The sequence below is a fragment of the Harmonia axyridis genome, chromosome 6 (genome assembly GCF_914767665.1).
Source record: "Harmonia axyridis chromosome 6, icHarAxyr1.1, whole genome shotgun sequence".
NCBI classification, from domain to species: domain Eukaryota; kingdom Metazoa; phylum Arthropoda; class Insecta; order Coleoptera; family Coccinellidae; genus Harmonia; species Harmonia axyridis.
Window position 1 is genome coordinate 9,985,487 of NC_059506.1, and position 13,676 is coordinate 9,999,162.

A 13,676-nucleotide genomic window follows, 5' to 3' on the forward strand; every position below is an offset into this window, starting at 1 on the left:
CAGCCACTCCTTTCCGACAATTTTTGCAAAATTCAGCCATGTTGGCAACACTGTAACACCTTGCAGCCTGAGATATCGCAACAATAAATTTCGACTTAGTTATTATTCACAAATATTCACGAAATTTTCCAACTTGTGCATATGTACTAATCACGTATAGTCACTTTAGTTGTTTTTATAATATAATTTTCTGAATATTAAGCAGTGAAGTCCTCAATTTTATGAGGAGCTAATTGCACACGTCTGCTTGCGTTAGATATCGAACTTGCATTATGCATTATGCAAATGAATTTTATTTCTTCGTTATTGTAAGGCGAAATTTATGTCCCGCAGTGGAAGCAGAATAAATGATAATGATGTACAGGGTGATTCACCGCGATGGCCTATTAGACGCCTATTATGGTAAACTAATAATAATTTTCTGCTGAAAATCTACACAATTTACTTTCATACCGGAAACAAAGTACTATTTTCCTATTTCACACGGCACACCCAGTATATTATTGCATTATCAGATAGCTTGGTTGATGATAATTCCAGCAATATGGCAATACTTGAGTATAAGCTCAAAGGTTCATGAGTTAATGAGATTCTTATAGATATCTTATGAAAAAGTTTTTTGGAAAAAAACCTATTTCTTATTCATTCAGTCAATTTTACGCACGTATAAAAAGAGATGGATTTCAAGCAAATCCTATACTTAAAGAGTTATCGAGGAAAAACTTGAATTGAGGAAAACCAGTGATGATTGAGGAAAACTGCAATTTCTCATTGAATAGAGTAGACTATGACTTCCAGAAAACATAGGAAGAAACTAAAAAGTTGAAATTTTATTAATTGTAATAAATTATTCGTTAAGATGGTTGAAAAGCCATAAACCAATAGAAGTTTCAATTATGATTTCGATTTTAGTTTCTATGTTTCCCGGAAGTCATAGACTACTCCACTGAGTTGAAAATTGTAGTATTTCCTTAGTTCAAGTTTTTCCTCGATAACTCTTAGATTTTTCGTATACAAAATCAGAATAAATATTCAAAGATAAAGGTAACCTATTATTGAAACTGTCCCGACTGATGGCAGGAAATGGTGAAATATTTCTACTTTCTATAAAATACTTGATTGATTTTTCGACCTGGCTACGTAGCTGCTAATTTGACGTACTAAATAAGAGAGCCTCAAGATCATATGCCTATTATACATGATTTCTCAAACCAGTAATAAAATTGCTAAAATCAGAAAATGTAATGAAAAATTTATTGGTTCTCATTTTGAAAAATTTTTTCTTCAGTGGAATGAAGATATTTAGGATGCGAAATCGTTTTCTTCAGAACCCGTCATATCAATTCTGATTTTGAACGTAAATGGAGGAATAGATTTGATTGCGAAATATTCATCTTTTTTTACATAAGCCATAGAATTTTGCCAAACATCATAGTCGAAATCATTAAAAGCATTAGTCACAACGAACTGAAACTACGTAAAAATGCATTTCAATAATACCCCTATGGACCACACTGGTCTATGCGAATTATTAGAAAGTAATTAAGAAGTGATAGATGCAGCCAATGAGTGTAACCAGAAACGCCTTCAAAGTGGAATGGGGAATACGAGGGGAAATATTCAGCCAATAAGATCAAATTGGGACATTCTTGTTTCCAAGACGATTTGCTAAATACCGGGGTTTATTTGAGAGTATTTTTAGCAATATTTTCATGAATTCCAAAAGAATTTTTGAAAATTCGGACAACCCTTGTATTATTGAAATATTCTGGCTTCCTCCAAGTGACTTTGGATATATTATACATTGTTGCCTTTAGCCAAGAGCGTTAGAGCATTGCACACCAAAGTCATGAAAGTGTTCATATGCCAATTTAAAAACGCTGCTTCTGGGGACTGTCTTCATTAACAGATATTCCGGAAAGTCAAAACTGTAAATCTGAAAATATTAGAAGGATATTTCTACTCACCACTTGCGCAAAAAGTCCAGGATTAGCCCAGTGCATTTCCAAATATGTTTTTCTATTGGCAATCACATCATTGAATAATTTATGCAGATTAGATATTTCTTTCAAAACTACGGAGGAATTTCCTGAAATTAAAATATATCAGTAATGAAGATGCAATTCATTTTGAGTTACCAATATTCAAAATGTGTAAACCTTCGAAAATAAACCGCTCTATTCGTGTTTATCCAAATATCAACATTGTTTCTCTACGAAACTGATTTTATAAAATAGTCCTCTTCCAATAAAATTCAATTTAGAGTTTGAAAGGAAAAATATTCAGTAGAGATGTCAAAAATAGTATAATCACTTGCATCTCTAACAATTCGAACCAAAATATATCCGAGGAAAAGAAGTGATATTAGCATACCGGAGAACGCCTATAAAGTAAATTACACAGTATTCATCAAGAATTTATAATTCAAATGCAGAAGGCATTGATATTCTTCCACGAGCTCAAATTTCAAAAACGAGCGACAAAGTGACGAGTTTCTGAATGAATGAGTGGTAGATTGAGCCTTCTGTACGAGTATTATATGTTATAGTATTTTGCCTAATTCATCGAATTTCATTTTCAAATAATGAAACGAATAAATATCGTTTAGTGAATTTTGCATGGGAAATGTGGGGATTTCGAAATCTATATGTCGTCCATTCATTAGGTACACTGAATAATATATTTTTTCATGACAATGGCGACATTCCTCTGAAACAATTTAAAAATCTAGATGTCGTCGAAAGGAAAAAACTGAATAACTAAATTACATAAATTCGAAGGGTTGTATGAAGTGAACAAATCCAAAAAATTTACACAAATTGGAACAAATGTCGTAATAAATAAAAATTTTCATATTTAGTGTTTCCCATTACAGAAATGGAGTGGAAAAACTCAATATCTTAGAAACGGATGACATATTAAAAAATTGATAACGGGATGCTGTTCGACAAATCTAGGTTGTCCCATGTAAGAAACACCATTTTCCCTATATATCTCTGAAACGGTCATTAATTTTAATGATCTGGTATGAGTATCATATAAACCATAAAAATTACTGAAAAAAAAATTCTGAATTTTTCGATTATCAGAAAATATTTGAAACGGTAATTTTTCAGGAACGCCCGGTAACTGGATTACAAATCAAGATATCTATGATCTGCTTTCTGTTATCATATCATATCATATCGTCGTCTAAGAGTGTAAATCTGCTAAGTCCATTTTGAACAATTTCACAGGAGACCAAAAAAACCGTACAGTACAGTGTTATAATAATGATAATAAAAGAGTTTATTCATGAAAATACATTCAATAAACTCTATTGAATGTATTTTCATGAATAAACTCTCTTATTATTATTATTATTACACCGTACTGTACGGTTTTTTCGGTCTCCTGTTAAATTGTTCAAAATGGACTTAGCAGATTTACACTCTTAGCCGACGATATCATATTTATTTACCTTCAATTTTACAAGGCCTGTCATAAAATATTTGAGGACTAACATATACATAAACTGTGTATAAGACAATACTCAATTCACAAACAACATGAATGATCGACAACTATGAATAATCATGCGCCAAAAATTCCTCTATACTATAAAACGCGTTATCACACAAGTATTTTTTCAATTTTTTCTTGAATTGGTTCGGTGGTTGTGATTTAACCTCAGCTGGTAAGTGGTTATACACTTTTGTTCCCAGGAATAGAAATGTATTCTTGGTCTTTTCTAGGCGGTGTCTTGGTGGAACATAATTATCTCTGCTTCTTGTTGCATAGGTATGGACGTCAGAGTGCCTTGGGAGCTGCCCCTTACGTCCGTGAACAAATAAAAGACACTCAAATATAAAGGAGCTGGGGATGGTAAGTATTTGATATTTTTTAAATACTTCCCGGCAACTAACTCTATTATTTATACCCGCTATCAATCTTAAGGCTCTTTTCTGTTTGAGGAATACTTTTTGAGCATCGGCCGAAGAGCCCCACAGTATATGGCCATAAGTGGCCAGGCTATGAAAGTACGCATGGTACGTAAGTATTGCTGCACTTTCTCCCACTATTGATCTTATTCTTCTGATCATGAAGATGGATGAAGAGAGCCTTCTACAAAGGGAGTTTACATGTTCAGCCCACGTTAGGTTGGTGTCGAATGTTAGGCCCAGAATTGTAACCTTATTTTTTTGGGTGGTCTGTCTTGAAGTTATCAGCAGCCTTTGTGTTTTTTCCTCATTTGCTGAAAGCTTATTTCTGCTGAACCAGTCCATTGCTTGCTGTTCGGATGTTCTTGCCTTCTTTTCAAGGGTTTCCCTATGCTTTGACCTATTCATGAATGTTGAATCATCCACAAACAACCCAGGCAAATCCGCATCAACACCATTCACCAAGTCATCTAAGTACAATATAAATAATATTCGACCCAGGATCTGGGGTCCTCGAAGATTTTTTCATGTCTCTGGTTCTCGAGACGCTTTCAGTGAGCATCGAATTTAGGACATCCTGTGCGATAACAACGTCATATTTTGACTGTGGAGAACATCAGAAAGTTTTACTTTTCCTGTGTCGGAAGGAGAACTGTTGCCTAATAATGGGGGCGTTCAGCAGAAAGATCGGTAGAGTAAGCTCCGTTACTGATACCATAGTATAAGGAATGGATGGATAGTAAGACAGTGTAGTGCTATATTCCATTTTGTTGATGTTGAGCGCTATCTAGTTGTACTCAAATTGTACTCACGTTGTACTTACGTTTTACTCAAGTCTTACTAGAAAAAAATGGACCGTGAAGTGGAGCCCTCTGAAAAAATCGGTGTAATTTTGAGGAACTAAAATATTTGAAATAGAGTTGTCAGAAGATTTATATATTTCGATATTTCTTATGCTCTGTAATATGAATTTTTCAACCAGTTACGTCAGTGGCGTCTATTTGTGATCTACAAGTATAATGCTACAAGTTACCATAAAATCACTAATCTTGTCCAGTCGTCACGAAATGATTTCTCTAAGTTATTTCGGAATTGTTGAATTGAATTGTTAGAATATTACTTCATCCGAACAAATTACGAGAGAGACAACCAACATTACATCCTACCCTACACTCGTAGTATTACTTCAGGGCTATCGAGCGAAAGAATAAGAATCGATCTTCAATGATCTTAGTTTCAGACATCTAAGGTCTAATCTATAAGTTGAGTCTATTCGATATCGAGCTTGCTCGGAGAGAGATATTCTAGAGAGAATAAACGATTAAAATATTATCTGTGTCTTAGTGAATCCTCTGCTATACATATTAATCCAACAGGTTCTAGGCTCAGTGCACGTTTCCACTACTCGACGAGGTAAACAATTATTCTGAAAATCTGTTGTGTACAGGGTGGGCAAATTTCGATGTTTTAGCACTACAACTTTTAAACCATATGAGATAGACAAAATCTGATACCCCATTCTCGGTCTCTTTTTCTGGGAAACTAACAAGGGTAGTATTCATTTTTGGCCACTTTCTTTTGCTATCGAGTTATAAGCGAAAATTGGAAAAATGGCGATATCGAAAAACATTTGCTTTAAGTAAATGGTTTGTTGAACGTGAAAAGTTCATAGAAGTATAAGTAAATAAATTTATATCTCCGCTTATACTGATGATAGAGCTCTGGAATCAAAACATTATACAGGCACTTTTTTACGTAGAATCTAGTGGCGTCCTCGTATTTTCAAAAGGGTTTTTAATTACGAAGCTATGACCCAAAGTTATGTTTTTTCAAATGGGAACACTAAATTTTTGTGTCATTTTTTGAAAGCTTGAATTTCCTGATTTCAAAAATGTATAACATTGTATGATTCGGATCAATATAAATAATATAAAAAGGCCAAAAACCTCTTTTCACCTAAGAGTCTCAATATTTCTATGGATTCAACTGTTGATGAACACAGAAAAATTGAGCTTTCTTAACAACCTTCCGTCAATCTGATTATTTCTATGTTTTTCTCTTATTTCTACAAAATTCGAATTCTAGATATATTTTATAAATTTTTTATCTAAAAATTGATTTGGAAATAACGGAGAAACCACAAGATCGAATTTTTCAATCGAAAGAGTTGTATTGAGGTGCATGTATCAGGAGATTATTTACATAGGTCTCCAGAATCAATACGCACAAGTTTCAATCCATTTTAGACAGCATAATTATGAAACAATGCATATATGATTGACCTCAACAATTTAATTACGAAGGGACAAACTTTTTCCAAGTTCGTTTATCTTTTCGAAACTATTTGTATAAAATAAATATAGATTCGAATTTTGTAGAAATAAGTGAAAAGCATAGAAATAATCAGATTGACGGAAGGATAATATAATAATAATAATAATAATAAGATTTATTTTCCAGAAATTAATACATATACAATCAGTTATGAAAAATCATATTTGTAGTTAATTCACAAAAAAAATGCAAGAAGAAAAAAAAATTATAAGCAATCCAAACCGGGATCGCATGAAATAGTGAAAATTAAAAAACAGATTGCTCTCAATGTCCTAAGAGTGCCATTAACCAGAATTCACGGTAATCCTGTCAATCTCATCCGCGGACATACCTCTCAACCAGATCTTCAACCACTTTTTGTATAATGTTGGACTATTCACATTTCTGATATGAAGCGGAACCAGCGAGAAGACTGTTGGAGCCATATAATAACATGATCTCTGACCTACTACTTTTATTGATCTTTCTGTGACATATTCCGATCTTTTTTTGTGCCTAGTGTCGTGAGTATGGCTTATAGATGGCAATTCCGTTTTCCTCTTGTACTGCTGGCAAAGAACCCTAAAATAATAAAGTTTTTCCAGTTCGAACATGGTTACTTCCTCGAAGAGTTTTTGGGTGGGATAAGTCCGTTCCTTGTTATACATAATCTTGAGGAAGGTTTTTTGTAAAACTTTGAGTTGTATTTTGTGACATTTGTACGCTCCACCCCAGGATGATATTATTCCATATTGTAAGTGCGACTCAACCAGTGCATGATACAAAATTTTGAGAATACAATCGTCCATGATTCTTTTCAGGCATCTGAATGTAAATAAAAGGGATCTAAGTTTCTTCGTCACCTTGGCGATGTGAAGGTCCCATCTAAGGTGTTCGTCAAATTCCACTCCAAGATAAGTTTTCGATTTTATGCACTCAATTACACTGCCATTCCTCAATACCAAATTCTGAATCCTGGGTAAGCCAGATACTCTGTTAGAGAATACCATGCACTTGGTCTTTTCCATATTCAACATCAAGTCCATTTCACTTAACCAATTTCTCATCTCTTCCATTCCATTCTCGGCCTTATCCACAACTTCCTCCCAGGTTGAGCCAGTAAACAGGATCACAGTGTCATCTGCGAAGGACGATATCTCTGCATCCACCTCAAGAGACAGGAATCCATTTATATAGATGAGAAATAGTACAGGTCCTAGGACCGTCCCCTGGGGCACACCGGTCAAAACCTCCTGCCCCTCACTCACGACCCCATTAACCTTCACGCATTGTTTTCTACCCTCAAGATACGACCGGAACAAATCACCCGCTACTCCTCTTATACCAAGGTCCTCCCTCCATGACGTACAATAGTTTGCGGTGGTTGACAGTGTCCAAGGCCCTGGCCAAGTCTAAGAAGAGTCCCATCGTACATTTTCCCCCATCGAGTGCTCGATAGATACCATTCGTCAAACAAATAATAGCATCATCCGTTGATCTCTCCGGTCTGAAACCAAATTGTTTTGTGGAAAGCAAATTGTTTCTCTCCAGAAACTCGACCAGTCGTACCCTGATCACCTTTTCTACAACTTTTGCAATAGTACTAATCAGTGAGATTGGCCTATAGTTGGAGAGACTTTCTCGATCACCTTTCTTGAACAGAGGTTTTATCTTAGCCGTCTTGAGGTTGTTCACATTCACCAGGCACGTTAGAGGTTCCTTTATGTGTTCACCAATAATTTTCAGATGTTCTCCAGTTATTTCATCGAAGCCATGGCATTTATGATTTTTAGAGATTAATTCATGTTACAGAGGTAATTAGAATTGATAGAATTTTTTTTTTTATTCTAGAGTATTAGAAAACCCAGCTTTATTAAAAAATTAATTCATATAACAGAGGTTATTAGAATTGAGAGAATATTTTTTTTGGTGAATTCTAGAGTATTAGAAAACCCAGTTAAATAAAAATTAATTCATGTTACAGAGGTAACTAGAGTTATGAGAATATTTTTGATTATATTTTAGGGATTTAGAGTATGAGAAAAGCCAGCTATATTTAATAAAAATTAATTCATTTTACAGAGGTGATTAGAGTTAAGAGAAAGATTTTTGGTGTTGAATTCTGAAGTATTGGAAAACCCAGGTATTTAAAATTCATCCATGTTACAGAGCAGAATTCAAATTTGAGATCTGGATCGACAGTCTAAGATCTGAGCTTTTTGATGAATGATTTGTTGGACGTCATAGAGCCAACCAAGTACGAGTAACCAATTTTGGTCAGAGGCCAACAAACCCAAGAAAAGTAATTGAGTACGAGACATTATCATAAACAGAATTGACGAGAATTATTACAAGAAAATTCTCAATATCCGAGACCCTGTTGAAGTAATTAGAGGTTTGAGGTTCTCCAGGAAGTGCGAGTCAAATGCGACACACACTTCTGGTAAGAGCTCGCTTGTACTCCATCAAAATGGAGAAACACGAATCGGTCGATGATTTCTGTGAAAGATTCAACTCGATAGTATGAGAGCATGAAGCTTTCGAGGATGTGATTGAGCTAACTGCTCAAGAGATGAGATCTGCATTTTATCAGACTGTATTAACAGTCATATCCGAGTTACGAAATGCAGATCTGACCAGGAGACAGACCTCATACCAAGAAATTAATTTAGACGAGATCAAGACCTTCATCCCTCGATTAGAGAGATTAGATGCTGAGAAGAGGTCTGAAATTAAAGAGGAGATTCCAAAAGTTCAACGGATGCATAAACTAAAATGCTACCTTTGGTTGTAACAAAGAGAGACACTGGTCAACCGATTGCAATTTGAGGCAACAGAGTAAGTGCTTCTGCTTCGGTTGTGGGGCAATCAAGAAAGAGAATTGCCTTAATAATGGTGGCATGAATGAGACTAGGCCCGTTCAATTTAGAGGATCGAGTAGAGGTAGGTTGAACAAGCCAAGTTTCAACACTAAGAGACGGAGTCACGTAGACCAGAGGAGAATGAGAGAGCAAGAGATCCAACAAAGAGGGTCGCTCCAAGGCAAGAAGGGTTGGGTATAGAGCATAGAGAAACTAGAACAGGTAAGCTTGATCCAACCATTAACTTCATGGCAGATTCTGGAGCAACAGACCATATCGTAAATGAGTGTCTGATTTTGAGAAACTTTGAGAGATGTCAAAATACGAGTATAGAGTACTAATAAAAACGAGATAGCAGTAATTGTAGTCGATGGTAACGGCGAGTTAATTTTATATTTAGATTCTAGAGATGAGAATACTAAGAAATTGCAAAATGTTTTTGCAGCGAAAGAGATTTCTGAGAATTTACTTTCCTTACGTAAAGACGCAGACTCTGGGTACAATATTTACTTAGAAGTCCAAGTCCTAAGAGTTTACAATAAGGTTAAAAATGAAATTGTTTTAGAGAACAATTTCAAGTCCCTAAGAGTTTACAATAAGGTGAATAATGAATTGTTTTGGAGAACAATTACAAGTCCTAAGAGTTTACAATAAGGTTAATAATGAGATTGTTTTACAGAATTAATCCAACCCCTAAGAGTTGACAACAACGTTAAGAATGAGATTGTTTTAAAGAGTCAGTATGAAAAACCGAACTGGATTCTCAACCTAAAATTTACTGTTACAGAGCAACGATAAGCGAAGAAGATGAGATGAGCTTGCAATCGCAGACACATTCCAATAACGAGTTATTAGGTTCGGAGGGAGAACCGGAATCTGCGATTGGGAGGGAGAAAGAGTATTATCTCATTTCTTCACCTAAAGAGAAAGTTCTACAAGATTCAACTGACAAAACAGATGAAACACAATCTGAGCAATGAGAGAAAAATTGGGATTGCAGTCATATCAGTAGAGAGGTAATTTAGATCAATAACTTGGAACCACTCCAAAACTTAGAGGAATTATGTATCGTAAGTCCATTAGACAATAACTCCTGTAATTCAGGAAAAATCAATGAAGCAATGTTATGGCATTGTAGACTTGGACATGCGTCAGTTAACTATCTGAAGAGAATGCAGAAGTTAAACGAGAAACTTAAGAACGTCATATTTGACGACTCTATTTTAGAATGTGAAGTATGTATCATATCGACAATGAAAAAATTACAATTTAAAGAGACAGAATGAGAACTGAGAAACAACTTCAGTTGACACATACTGACACGATGGGACTTATTAAACCACCATCTCATCCAGGTCAGTAAAGATTCATTAACGTCTACATAGACGACTATTGGAGACTTGCTAAAGCCTATTCATTGAAAACAGAAGATGAGTTGGCTGAAGCATTAGAGAAATTCTTAATATCAAAAAGAAACTTGTTGGAGAAAAATGAGAAGGTATGTTATATCAGGTCAGATCAAGGTACAGAATTTACCGAAAGGAAATTCCTAGAAGTACTGAGTAGAGAAAATATAGAGAACGAGTTTGCAACTCCATATACGCCTGAACATAATGGTGTAGCGGAGAGGTTTAACTCGACGATCCAAAAGAAGGTTCGTACATACATGTTTGATTCCAGACTACCTAAGAGTATGTGGGAGGTTGCTGTTGATGCATCTTTAGATGCGTACAACAGAACACACAAGTCTATCGGATATCAAACACCATTGACAAAGTTTGCACCAAATGTAAAATGCCACTTTGATCAAATTAAGAGATTTGGATGTATTGGATGTATTTATAAGTATTATTATGTATTGTAATGTTTGCATACATTAAGATTCCAAAACCTTGAAGCTTGAAATTTGGAGAATGTGCCCTGAAAGCTGTCCTAGTGGGTTATACCGCTACAGGATACTTGACGTGGTATTCAAGCTCGGGAAAGTCCTTTGAATCTCAACATGTGAGATTTAACGAGAAACTTGTCTACAAAGATGTTTATAGAAATAAACAACTTGATGGCACTAGAAAAAAATTAGAGACCCATGAAATATAATTGACTGGGATTGGATGAAAAACTCCAAAGAGCCAAAATAAGGGAACTGCCGATAAAAAAAAAGGCAAGTACCCTGCTACACTTAGAGAAAACTGTAGAGGACGTAAGCTATGCAAGGTTTCTTGATTACTCAGAGAATAATATTTTGGAGAATGGGCTGAACGATCTCGGTCAATTGCCCTTGGATGACTAGTTATCAATAAAGATCAGCTATTAATATTATTATTTTAGGTGAATATGAGAAAACCGATAGAGAAGAAGATATGAGGCTTTGTCTTATTTCTTCATTAAATAGAGAACCTATAAATTTCGAGGAAGCTATAAATTCTAGAGAAGGCCACTTATGGAAGAGAGCTATAAAAGAAGAAATTGATTCCATGATACAAAATAAGGTTTGGATATTGGTAGATAAAGAATATCTTCAAAAACGGGCCAATATTATGGACTCGAAATGGTATTTAAGAGAAAATTAGAGGAAAATGGTCTTATACGATACAAGGTAAGATTAGTCATACGAGGATTTAAGGTCAAAAATATTTATGACCGCAAAGAGACATATGCACTAGTATCTAGACTTCCTGTAATTAGAGCTACACTTGCAATAATTCTTGAGTATGATTTACATGCTTGTCAATTAGATGAAAAAACCTGATTTTTTAAATGGCACTATAGAGGAGATCTATATGGAGATTCTGGATGGAGTAGACATCGACAATGAGATCAAACGATCTTATGTATGTAAACTCCGGAAAGCCTTGTTTATATACTTGGAAGAGAAATGGTAAAGTAGTACTACTAGTCATATATGTAGATGATATATTGCTAGCTAGTAACTAAAACTTTTCTAGGTATAAATATAGAGAGAAACCGAGAAGAGAGGTATATAAATCGATCAATCAAATTATACATTATATATATATAAATTTACTCACAGAAAACCATTTTACTTGGTTTTCTCCATTTTTTGAATATTCATTAGTCCCTCATATGTATGTTTATGTATATGTAAACTTTGACGATGAATATATATATTATTATTATACCACTAATATATTAGAGAGATTAAATATGAATGACTGCAATGCCCAAAATACTTCTATGGTAACCAGACAGGTTGAAAATAGGATTAAGAGAAATCAATCAGAGAATCTACAAGGTGACTCAGATAAATAAGAGATGAAAAGAGTTCCTTATAGAGAAGCGATTGGTAGCTTAATGTATCCATCAAATGGTAGACACTACGTTTGCTGTTAACTATTTAGCGAGAAAACAAATGAAGCCTATCGAAGCTGATTGGAAAGGTGTAAAGAGAATCTTCAGGTATTTGAAAGGTACTGTGAATTTAAGTCTCAAATTCACTGCTCAAACTGAAGACTTAGAGGTATTTACCGATACAACCTTTAGAGACCATACAGACTCTTCATGAACTGAAGGGTATGTTATTAGGTTGTTTGAAGATGTAATAGCTTGGAGAAGCATTGTCCACTTGTAGAGCCGAATACCTAGCTATGAGTAATGCCTATCAAGAATTAATATCTCTTGACAAGGCAGATTTGTGATAGGAAAACTGATGTTTCCTAAAACAGTCTGGTGTGATAACATCCGCTGGAGACTGCACCAAGAGAGATGGTTATCACAAACCAAAGGTATTCGATGATCGTTTAGAGTACGACCTACAAGATAGAGAGAAATCTGGACTAAAACGACATATGTTTGAAACACATGGTAATTTCGAACAATGTGTTGAATATAAGAGAACCACAGTGAGATGGACCCCAACTAAAGAGAATATGTCAGACATAATGACAAAACCTTTACCATCAGACGGTCACAAGAGATTAACTCAAAAACTTATGATTTTATAATCTTAGAATACAAACTCATTAAATTTTTGTTTTTCAGATTATTCTTGGAGACTTGAGTACAAACTAATTGAGTTCTGTTTATAGATTAGACTTAGAGTGGATAATGCTGGTTGTAGTTCGATGAAGGGATGGAGTGTTAGAATATTACTTCATCCGAACAAATGACGAGAGAGACAACCAACATTACATCCTACCCTACACTCGTCGTACCACTTCATATCGTCACGGCGGCGCTACGAGGCTGCGCGTGACAAGGCCATCGAGGGCTATCGAGCGAAAGAACAAGAATCGATCATCAATGATCTTAGTTTTAGACATCTGAGGTCCAACCTATAAGTTGAGTCTATTCGATATCGAGCTTGCTCGGAGAGACATATTCTAGAGAGAATAAACGATTACAACATTATCTGTGTATTAGTGAATCCTCTGCTAAACCTATAAATCCAACGAATAAACTCCATTATGCGGAATATCGATATTGCAATTGAATGTATTTGAAGAATATTCGATTGATATTGTTTCCTTATTGATTGACTGAAAATAGGTAAAGTCTATTTATATAAATTTCCTAATGTCGTAAGTTCCAATGAAATTTCTCAAAACCCAGGCACTTGCATTTT

General features: G+C 34.9%; 1 protein-coding gene across 1 annotated transcript in view; it reads right to left on the reverse strand.

Annotated features, from left to right (window-relative positions):
• Positions 1–13,676, reverse strand: part of LOC123681922 (leucine-rich repeat and guanylate kinase domain-containing protein-like) — a 214,417-nt gene that overhangs the window by 20,904 nt on the left and 179,837 nt on the right. The window contains exon 12 of the mRNA XM_045620287.1: positions 1,968–2,089. Within this exon, the coding sequence (XP_045476243.1) occupies positions 1,968–2,089 (122 nt within the window). The remainder of the gene's footprint in view (positions 1–1,967; positions 2,090–13,676) is intronic.